This window comes from Salvelinus fontinalis, chromosome 31 (genome assembly GCF_029448725.1).
Source record: "Salvelinus fontinalis isolate EN_2023a chromosome 31, ASM2944872v1, whole genome shotgun sequence".
NCBI classification, from domain to species: Eukaryota; Metazoa; Chordata; class Actinopteri; order Salmoniformes; family Salmonidae; genus Salvelinus; species Salvelinus fontinalis.
Window position 1 is genome coordinate 42,948,170 of NC_074695.1, and position 11,724 is coordinate 42,959,893.

At 44.0% G+C, this 11,724-nt stretch overlaps 1 protein-coding gene across 2 annotated transcripts in view; it reads left to right on the plus strand.

Moving 5' to 3' along the window:
- The first annotated feature begins 7,321 nt into the window (after positions 1-7,321).
- Positions 7,322-11,724, plus strand: part of LOC129830304 (semaphorin-3ab-like) — a 29,193-nt gene continuing 24,790 nt past the window's right edge. Inside the window, exon 1 of one of the 2 annotated variants that reach the window (XM_055892782.1) lies at positions 7,322-7,816. In XM_055892782.1, coding sequence (XP_055748757.1) covers positions 7,681-7,816 — 136 coding nt within the window. In that variant the 5' untranslated portion in view covers positions 7,322-7,680. The remainder of the gene's footprint in view (positions 7,817-11,724) is intronic. The other variant, XM_055892783.1, reaches the window with a different exon arrangement.

Consider the following 11,724-nt stretch of genomic DNA (forward strand, 5'->3'; position numbering starts at 1 on the left):
GCTGCAGTCCCTCAGTCCGGAGCTGCAGTCCCTCAGTCCGGAGCTGCCATTCCTCAGTCCGGAGCTGCCCCTTACCCTGGAGCTGCCCCTTCCCCTGGTGCTGCCCCTTACCCTGGTACTGTCCCTGACCCTAGTACTGCCCCTGACCCTGGTACTGCCCCTGACCCTGGTACTGCCTCTTACCCTGGTACTGCCCCTTAGTCTGGAACTGCCCCTGAATGCAATGGGGTTAATGTGGAGGGGGGTCGTTTGGAGGAGGCCTAGGAGGTGGTTAGGTACTGTGGTGACGTGGGGACTACGACCAGAGCCGGAGCCGCCACCGTGGAGGGGAGCCCACCCAGACCCTCCCCTAGACTGTGTATGGTGCGCCCGGAGTTCGCGCCTCAAGGGGGGGGTTATGTCACGCCCTGGCCTTATTATTCTTTGTTTTCTTGATTATTTTAGTTAGGTCAGGGTGTGACATGGGTAATGTTTATGTTTTGTTGGTTTTGGATGTTTATTTGGTGAAGGGGTTATGGGGTGTAAAATATGGTTTTGTGTTTAGTGTAGATGTCTAGCGTTGTCTATGTTGGTGAGTGATCTAGAAGAGTCTATGGTTACCTGAATGAGTTCCCAATTAGAGACAGCTGATGTCGGTTGTCTCTGATTGGGAGCCTTATTTAGGGTAGCCATGGGCTCTCATTAATGGTGGGTAATTGTCTATGTCAGAACGTTTGTAGCCTGTCTGTCTATGCACAACGTTTGTAGCTTCACGGTCGTTTTGTTATTTTGTATAGTTTGTATTAAGTGTTCGTCTTTCATTTAAATAAATTCATTATGACTGCATACCTTGACGCGTATTGGTCCGACCCATGCTTCTCCTCTTCAGACGAAGAGGAGGAGAACGATCGTGACATCCCTTTACAGAAGGAAATGCAAATTTGTAGTGTATTTAAGTAAAAAACAAAAACTAAAGTTTATAATTTCCACTTAGAAAATGCAAACTAACAAAAAATGCATCAACCCCTACAATTATACACATTGGAGTACTTTAATACACATATAAGTGAGTATTTGTCCTTGTGTCTTCAAGACACCAACAGTTATTTTGATTAGTTATTGGCTATGGTAGACATACAGTGCCTTCGGAAAGTATTCAGACCCCTTGACTTTTCCCACATTTTTTTTTACGTTACAGCCTTATTCTAAAATGGATTAAATAAAACTAATAAAAACCTCAGCAGTCTACACACAATACCCCATAATGACAAAGTGAAAACAGGTTTTTAGAAAGTTTAGCAAATTTATTACAAATAAAAAAACAGAAATACCCAATTTACATAAGTATTCAGACCTTTTGCTGTGAGACTCAGAATTGTATCCTGTTTCCATTGAATTGAATTTATTTTGGGTAACAGACATATACAACAAACGTACAATGTGGACCCAGAGGATATCACTTGAAAGTATTAATTAAAATGCTTGCTTCCAAAGTGGTGCTCGATGGTCAAAACAAGAACACATATAATGATTAAAAGGCAAGACAAAATGACAAACAACCATAAATACATTCATTTATATTGACATCCTATAAAGTGGCACTATTCACTGCACTTCTCCATAAACTTAAAAGATCAACCATATTCATTTCACATTAAAACAATCTATTAATTTCACCTCATACCGATCCTTCAAATAAATACACCTGACCAGCAGTAAGGAGCACAAGGGGCAGTAGAGTGGTTTCTCTTACTTAGACAACCTTGTCCAAATGAAAACCTTTGCCTGCTTTTTAAAGCTATTTTTACTTTTTCTTTGCTTGATCTCTAAGGGGAGGCTATTCCACAGACAAATGTCTGTATGGAAAAACATGTTCCTCGCAGTACTGTTTACTCTTGGGATTTTACAAGACATAACACCAGGTCTGGTATTGTGACTGTGTTGGTCATAGACCATATCAATGTGGTTTTTCATGTAACCTGGGGCATGATTATTTAAGATGTTAAACATATGATGGAGTTTAAGTTGCTCCACTCTGGACTCCAAAGCCAACAAGCCCACCTCCCGGGACTCCTGTACCCCTATGTGGGTCCTAGGGGGGACATTTAGCATATACCTGATAACATTATTTTGCAGGACCTGCATTCTCTTTTTCAGCTTTTTTGATAGCCCACTATACCAAGCAGAGCAGGCATAATCAAAATGACGCTGAATCAAGGTTGAGACAAGCAGTTTCTCAACATTAATGTTAAAATATCTAGTGTTACGATATAAACATTTCAATTTATTTGCCATTTTTTAAAGAATTTTAGCAGCAATCAGGTCTCCAGAAAGGGATTGATCTAGGGACACACCAAGATAAGATACACTTGTTTTAGAATCAATCTCCTTGCCTGCACAGATTACCGTTATCTTGTCAGCCCTAAGCAATCTACGTTTTGTTCCAAACAAAATCGATTCAGTTTTTCCCAAATGTAGTGACAATTTGTTGTCAGACAACCAATCTCTAACAAAATGCAATTCCTTACTCAGGGCCTCCTCTATGTAAACTGTATCCTTCCCTGATACCAGTATGGCTGAATCATCAGCATAAAGCAAGAGTTTGCACTTTACTGTATCTGGCATATCATTAACGTATATAATAAATAAGAGAGGCCCTAAAATTGATCCCTGCGGGACTCCACAGGATATTTCTTTGGCCTCTGACAGAACATCACCAACATTACATACAGTTGAAGTTGGAAGTTTATTTTAAGAATGTGAAATGTCAGAATGATAGTAGAGAGAATGATTTATTTCAGATTCTATTTCTTTCATCACATTCGCAGTGGGTCAGAAGTTTACATACCCTCAATTAGTATTTGGTAGCATTGCCTTTAAATTGTTTAAAGGCAATGCTTCGGGTAGCCTTCCACAAGCTTCCCACAATAAGTTGGGTGAATTTTGGCCCATTCCTCCTGACAGAGCTGGTGTAACTGAGTCAGGTTTGTAGGCCTCCTTGCTCGCACACGCTTCTTCAGTTCTGCTCACAAATGTTCTATAGGATTGAGGTCAGGGCTTTGTGATGGTCACTCCAATACCTTGACTTTGTTGTCCTTAAGTCATTTTGTCACAACTTTGGAAGTATGCTTGGTGTCATTGTCCATTTGGAAGACCCATTTGTGAGATTTGGAAGCTTTAACTTCCTGACTGATGTCTTGAGATGTTGCTTCAATATATCCACATAATTTTCCTCCCTCATGATGCCACCTGTTTTGTGAAGTGCACCAGTCCCCCTGCAGCAAAGCACCCCCACAACATGAGGCTGCCACCCCTGTGCTTCACGGTTGGGATGGTGTTCTTCGGCTTGCAAGCTTCCCCCCTTTTCCTCCAAACACAATGATGGTCATTATGGCCAAACAGTTCTATTTATGTTTCAGCAGACCAGAGGACATTTCTCCAAAAAGTACGATCTTTGTCCCCATGTGTAGTTGCAAACCATAGTCTGGCTTTTTTATGGCGGTTTTGGAGCAGTGGCTTCTTTCTTGCTGAGCGGCCTTTCAGGTTATGTCGATATAGAACTCGTTTTACTGTGGATATAGATACTTTTGTACCTGTTTCCTCCAGCATCTTCACAAGGTCCTTTGCTATTGTTCTGGGATTGATTTGACTTTTCGCACCAAAGCACGTTCATCTCTAGGAGACAGAACGTGTCTCCTTCCTCAGCGTTATGACGGCTGCGTCGTCCCATGGTGTTTATACTTGCATACTATTTTTTGTACAGTTGAACGTGGTACCTTCAGGCGTTTGCAAATTGCTCCCAAGGATGACCCAGACTTGTGGAGGTCTTTCTTTTGATGTTCCCATTATGTCAAGGAAAGAGGTACTGAGTTTGAAGGTAGGCCTTGAAATACATCCTCAGGCACACCTCCAACTGACTCAAATTAAGTCAATTAGCCTATCAGAAGCCATGACATAATTTTCTGGCATTTTCCAAGCTGTTTAAAGGCACAGTCAACATAGTGTATATGAACTTCTGACCCACTAGAATTGTGATACAGTGAGTTAAAGGTGAAATAATCTGTCTGTAAACTATTGTTGGAAAAATGACTTGTGTCATGCACAAAGTAGATGTCCTAACCGACTTGCCAAAACTATAGTTTGTTAACCAGAAATTTGTGGAGTGGTTGAAAAACAAGTTTTAATCACTCCAACCTAAATGTATGTAAACCTCCGACTTCAACTGTACTTGTGTTCTGTTGGTCAGATGAGACCTAAACCAATTCACTGCTATATAATTTAGACCCGTGCATTTCCGTTTCATCAGGAGAATATCGTGGTCCACAGTGTCAAAAGCTTTCTGCAAGTCTAACATGACCATACCTGTATAGTTCCCCTTCTCACTTCCCTGCTTGATGTGGATAAGGAAGTATCAGTGGAATGAGCTGTTCTATAGCCAGATTGTAGTTCATAAAGAGGTGTGTGCTCGAGAAAGTCTCCCTCAAGTTGATTTTAAAAAAAGGAATCTCTCAACAACTTTGGATAAGGTGCTGAGGATTGACACAGGCCTGTAGTTTCCTACATTTGTTTACTGCTCGTCTTGTTGAGTGGAACCACCCGGGCTGTTTTGAGATTCTTGGGAAATGTACCACTACTAATAGAAAGGTTTACAATATGCGTTATCGTTTTAGCAGTGACACAAGCACTATCCTTTATGAATCTCGCAGGAAGGTTATCCAGCCCAGTTTCTTTGTTTGTGCTCACTGAGCATTGTAGACTGGAAACGTTGTCCTCTGTTACCATGCGCAGCTCAAACAAATCATTTGTCATACCTTTGCTATGGTAAAAGTGGTTAATGAAAGACTGGCCATAGTGTCCAGAGCAGGTGGGTAACTTCTTAACCAGAGATGAGGCTATAGTTGTCACGGCCGTCAAAAGAAGAGGACCAAGGCGCAGCGTGGTGAGCGTACATTTTATTTTTATTTAGAAATAACGCAGAACAAAACAATCAACACTACAAAACAACCGTGAAGCTAAAGGCTTTAGTGCCACCAAACAAAGACAACTTCCCACAAAGACAGGTGGGAAAAAGGGCTACCTAAGTATGGTTCTCAATCAGAGACAACGATAGACAGCTGTCCCTGATTGAGAACCCTACCCGGCGAAAACATAGAAATACAAATAATAGAACATAGAATACCCACCCCAACTCACACCCTGACCAAACCAAAATAGAGACATAAAAAGGATCTCTAAGTTCAGGGCGTGACAATAGTGGTAAAAAATGTGTTAAAATAATTTGCAACCTTTGCCTGTTCATAACATAAAACATCCTCAATATCCAGGCCAATACTACAGGATTTTACCTTATGGGGAGTTTTTGAGCCAATGTCCTTTAACATTTTCCACAGTTTACAAGGCCGGTGTAAGCTGTCATTAACGGCATCCATATAATGTTGGGATTTGACCCTATCCATTTTGTATCTTGCCTGGTTTCTACAGTTAATATCATCATAATCTTGTTGTAGATTTGTCCTTCTGAATCTGGCCAGGTAGCGATCCCTTTTCCTTACGAGGTCTAAGATCTTGGAAGTGATCCATTTCCCTGACCGCTGTTTGATACAACTTTGTTTAATCTGAGCCAGAGAGTCGAGTGCAGACAGAAACATATCTTGATCAACAAGCTTGATCAACATCATCACAGTTTAGTACATGAGACCAATCCAAAATTCCAAGTACTTCTACAAAATGTCCTTTTGAGTATTGTTTCATAGACCGTACCTACCATGTATTTATTACCTGGCTCTAATAGCATTTTGGATTTCTTACGGGTACAGTAGGTTACCATATGATCACATAGACCAATATTTAAGACTCCTGACTTACAGACCTTCTCTTGATCTGATACAATAAACAAATCCAAAGTTGATTTACTGTCAATACACACCCGGGTTGGCTCGGGTGTGTACTGAGATGTTTCTACAACTTGATTGGTTTCCACCTGTGGTAAATTCAATTGATTGGACTTGATTTGGAAAGGTTGACAGTGCATGTCAGAGCAAAAATCATGTCATGAGGTGGAAGGAATTGTCCGTAGAGCTCCGAGACAGGATAGTGTTGAGGCACAGATCTGGGGAAGGGTACCAAAAGATTTCTGCAGCATTGAAGTTCCCCAAGAACACAGTAGCCTCCATTAATTGTAAATGGAAGAAGTTTGGAACCACCAAGACTCTTCCTAGAGCTGGCCGCCCAGACAAACTGAGCACTCAGGACCTCAGACTGGGGCAAAGATTCACCTTCCAACAGGACAACTACCCTAAGCACACAGCCAAGACAACTCAGGAGTGGCTGTGGGACAAGTCTCTGAATTTCCTTGAGTGGCCCAGCCAGAACCCGGACTTGAACCCGATCGAACATGTCTGGAGAGACCTGAAGATAGCTGTGCAGCAACGCTCCCCATCCAACCTGACAGAACTTGAGAGGATCTGCAGAGAAGAATGGAGAAACTCCCCAAATACAGGTGTGCCAAGTTTGTATAAGACTCGAGGCTGTAATCGCTGCCAAAGGTGCTTCAACAAAGTACTGAGTAAAGAGTCTGAATACTTATGTAAATGTGATATTGTTTATTTTCATAAATTGCTTTGTCATTTTGGGGTATTGTGTGTAGATTGATGAGGGGGGGAAAAACAATTGAATACATTTTAGAATAAGGCTGTAACATAACATAATGTGGAAAAAGTCAAGGGGTCTGAATACTTTCCGAAGGCACTGAATTCCTAATATATTATCTTACATGACTGTCACAGTGTTTTTAAATCGTTCATGTTATTGTTAGCAGGCGTTACATTAGGTCAGCATTATATAGACTGTGAAAGGGTTCGACTGTAGTCTATAAATTATTCAAAAGCTGAGCATTTTAGTACGGGGAGATGAAGAGCTATAGAGTTGTGTGTGTATTTGGTGGGGGAGAGAGAGAAAGACAGGGAGAGAGAGAGAGACAGACAGAGAGAGAGAGACGGAGACAGAGAGCGAGACAGAGAGAGAGGGAGAGAGAGAGAGCGAGACGGAGAGAAAGAGACAGAGAGAGAGACAGACAGACAGACAGACAGACAGACAGACAGACAGACAGACAGACAGACAGACAGAGGGAGGGAGAGAGAGAGACGGGAAATAAGATGAAAGGCCCCGCACAGCAGTTGTCTTATTACCCGTTATTAAAGTAGGTTTTCCTGGAGCAGTGAAAAAAAGAGAAGGAGTGTGTGTGTGTGTGTGTGTGTGTGTGTGTGTGTGTGTGTGTGTGTGTGTGTGTGTGTGTGTGTGTGTGTGTGTGTGTGTGTGTGTGTGTGTGTGTGTGTGTGTGTGTGTGGCTGGTGCAATGATTTGGGATCTCTTCCCCCTCCTCCTCCTTGCCTATACAGAGGAGGACTGAAAGAGGGAGAGGGAGCGAGAGAGAAAGAGAGCGAGATTAGAGTACAGTGAGAGAGAAATCAACACTCAACGAGGGGAGAAGCCCAAGAGACGAGAGTGAGAAAAGACAGAGCGAGAGATACCGGAGACAAGTCACATGAAGAGAAGAGAGGAGACACATCTCTGTAGCTGTCGAGCTGAAGCCAAGTGGGAGTAGTGTGTTTCGTTGGACTAGATCTCTTTGCTTTTCCGAGCCCACACACAGACACAAGTGAGTGTGTCCTGCTGGTGCCTTACTCGTGAAGTGTGTGTGCTATGCTCGGGACGTTGAGTGTGTGCGTGTGTGAGACCATGTGGAGGTTCGTGACCTTGTTCTTTCTAGCCCACCTGGGGTGCAGTCTGACAGGGGCATGGAGAGCCTCCCTGCCGCGCCTGCAGTTCACTCACTCAGGTAAGACAGAACCCCTCTCTCTCTCTCTCCCACACGCCCTGCTGTCTCTTGTTAGTGTGGCTCGCATTTCTCCTGTCTGCCCACACATTGTGTTATCTATTAATTGTGTTATCTAGCTGAATGCCTGTCCCTCTTACTGCTCTCCTCGTTCCAGGACACTTTCTTACACAATGAGGGATCAGCTACGTTCAGGAGAGAATTGGGATGTTTGTGTGATGATGTTTTGTTGTATGATTGACGAAGTGCAATTATTGTGTGGAGACGATGTGTGTCATCGAGGGGGCTGGCTTTTTCTTTCAAAAATGAGTATGACAGTTTATTTATCTGTCTTCTAATAGAGAGGTATGTTCAGATCTTTAGTCTGTGCTAATGTAAGTATTGAGTGATATTTGAGCTGCTCCCTCTGCTCATGTCTGAGGAAGCAACAATCCCGAACCCCGGTTGGGAGTGATTGTCTAATCCGTCGTATGTGAGTTACATACAACGATCCGATTCAAGGCTGAAACGTACGTGACCTAGAAAGTATAAAGGGAACTTGTGCACAGATGGAAGCTAGTTGGATTTAGTTCGTTCAGTCAGAGTGACGGTGTCTGAACACAAGAGAGACGTTTCATTTCCTGCGTCATTTCTACATTGCGGGACTTCATTTCAGTGCTACATCTGGCTGCTTTTGAACATGAGCGTCACAACGTGGAGTTCAATATCAGACGTACCAAAAAAAGAAAGTCCATAATCTTAAAAAAGGACTGGAAATACTTTTGGATCTCACTATACGTCTGATAGCCTGACTGCCCTTTAACCTCTGCTCTACACGGATCAGATTCACCACTAGGTCCTGATTCCAGATCAGATCCTGGAGGTCCACGTGTGAGGGAGCTGGTCTTAACCCCACCATGACTGATTACCCAATCAGCTTGGCCGCCTGGTCCCTCTCTCTCTCTCTCTCCGACCCAGCTTGCCTTAATGACTAAATGATACCAGTTATTCAATCAAACTCTGTGTCGGCCACCCCCAGTCCTAACGGCTCAATTATTCCACTCGCTTGTAGACTCCAGCCCTTATTTCCCAAATGATAAATGACAGCTGGGGATTGGGTTCTTGCCTGCCACACACAAAAGGGACATTTTACTGCTGCGAATGATGTGAAATGTATAGCGGCACATATAAAAGGCTAATGAAGCAATGCCAGCTGTTAAGCCATGTAGAATGATTGGGATCCCCACACAAGCGGGTTATAGAGTTGCCGTTTGATGATGCCTGCCCTGACCCGGCTGCCTTTAACAGTTCACCTGCTCCTCTCGTGACCGGTGAGGATGCATCATTACCCTGTACAGTGATTGGAGAGGCGGCCATGTTTGGAAGGTCATTATCATTTTGAAGGAATTGGAAGTAATTCCATCATCTCAAGATGATGACACTTTCCCCTTTCACCTGAGGGTGAGGGTGGTGCCCTTGGTACCCCTTCTTGGTACCCCTTCTTCCTGGCAACACCCTTGACGACGGTAGACGGGGGTTTTGCAGCCTTGAACTGAAGCTGTGCTGTAATGCTCAGACAGAGAGCTGCCTTTGCCAAACATCTGATTATGATGAATACGTATTTATTCAGAAAGGTCAAAGGGCATGGTATCCACGTGTGCCTGGTTGAGTGTTGAAAGAATCCAGATGTCAGGGAGTGTGTGTTTGTCTGTTTCCCAGGCATCTCCAGTCCTGCCTCTCTAATTGCACTGTAATTGGTGAAGTGATAACCCCATTTCCACAGGAAACGGGCCCCAGTTTCCTAATTTCTCTAGTGGCACACTGCACAAAGTCTTCCCACTGGGAACCGTGAACCAGACAACTCAGCTATGAGGCTCCCCATGTAAAGAAACAGGTAGACTAACTCAGACACAAAGACAGACACACGCACGCACATAGACACGCACACACACGCACACACGCACGCACACACACACACACACACACACACACACACACACACACACACACACACACACACACACACACACACACACACACACACACACACACACACACACACACACACACACACACACACACACATAGACACACTAGCAATCCTCTTGATAATAACAAAATGGTAATGAGGGAGATTAATGATAACTACTCTATTGAATCATGATAGACAGGATGCTTTAGCACCAGTTTGAGGAAAATAACCATCTGTTTTAAAATGGACTCCCACCATGGTGTGTGTGTGTGTGTGTGTGTGTATGCGTGCGTGCGCGTGCGTGCGTGCGTGCGTGCACATTCCTGCCTGCGTCTATGTTCATTTTTGTCTGTGTGTGTGTCTGTATGTGCGCTTGTCGTGTGTGTGTGTGTCTGTGTCTCCTGATGCAGGAATGTTCGTAGCTGAATCACACGCCACACATTTACCCTAATCACATAGACGCACATCAGTGGCTCCCATGACTGAGGTAATCTAATGTTCGCTGGCTCGGGTTTGTTTGGCGGCTAAAAATATATCTCTCATCCTCCTGATGCCATCCTAACTCATGGCGTCCACACAGGACTGGAGGAAGAGAGGGTGGTGGGCAGACAGAGACTCGCCCTCAAAAAAATGCCACAGACACCAGAGGAAGTGTTAAGGTTGGGGCATGAGGACACAGGGCGGAGAGGGTGGGGCGAGTGGGCGGTGGAGATATGTCAAACGTTTTTCTTTGATTAAGAGTGACGGGGTCAAGGCTCAACTGGCTGGAGGTCAAGGGTCATGGCCTTAAGGACCTCGCTGTCACCTTCAGCTTGTCTGAGGATGTCGGCACTCTGCAGTTTTCACAAACACGCTGAGTCTACCAGGACTGAAAATGCATGGCTGTTCTGATGAGTTAAGACACATTTAGAAACAAAGACCCTTCTGTTTGTGATCTTGGATTTCAACAAGATTTCCAGGATTCCAATCTAAGCCTTCTGACCTGAACAATGTACCTTTACAAATCTACTTCTCACTAGTTTGTTTCTACACATTGGCCTACATTTACAGTTGAGCCGTTAGCGCTTTACTGCATGAAGCTAATGGACTTTCTACAGTAGATGTGTTTTGGTGTTAGCTGTGGAAGCCAGTCTGACAGGTGAAACACTGACAGTACTAATCCCTCTGAGGGGCTGCTGGTGAGAACAGGCCTGGAACCCCCACTGGGTCGACATGGTCACTGTTGTCAAGGCAACTACCCCAGAGGAAGGATGGGCCCGTTGGGGTTGGTGGGTGCAGCTGGTGTGTTGGGAGAGTGGCAGGAATGTGTGTGTGTGTGTGTGTGTGTGTGTGTGTGTGTGTGTGTGTGTGTGTGTGTGTGTGTGTGTGTGTGTGTGTGTGTGTGTGTGTGTGTGTGTGTGTGTGTGTGTGTGTGTGTGTGTGTGTGTGTGTGTGTGCGTGCGTGCGTGCGTGCGTGCGTGCGTGCGTGTGTGTGGAGACTACATGTCCGTGTCTAAAAGGGTATTTTAGCTTGGGAGAGGCAGGAATGTGTTTTCTGTCACCCTGAATAAGAGACAATCATCATAGACTCAGAATGGCGCAATCCTGACGGGTGTCCTGGCCATCGGCTCTACAGTCCAGTGTGTGTGTAGAAATATACATTATATACAGTACATATAATATATTTGGGTGTGAGAGAGATGAGATGGGTCCACTCTTGGCGGGGACTTTGATTCTGATATTTGAAACGTGTCATTCAACAAGTTTGCCAACAACCAATAGAATGTGTATGCCAGTTTGATCTTACAGTCCTCCCGGTTTCTTAAAATAAATATTTGCTACCTCTCTCATCAGCAAATGAAAGTGATTCAATTAACTCCAAATGGCAGTTTATTTTTGTAGTTTCCCTCAGTCTGCTCCAATACTTTTTTTACTCTCATGCCCTTCTCCCCATCGATTCATCCTCTTTCTCATTGCAGAG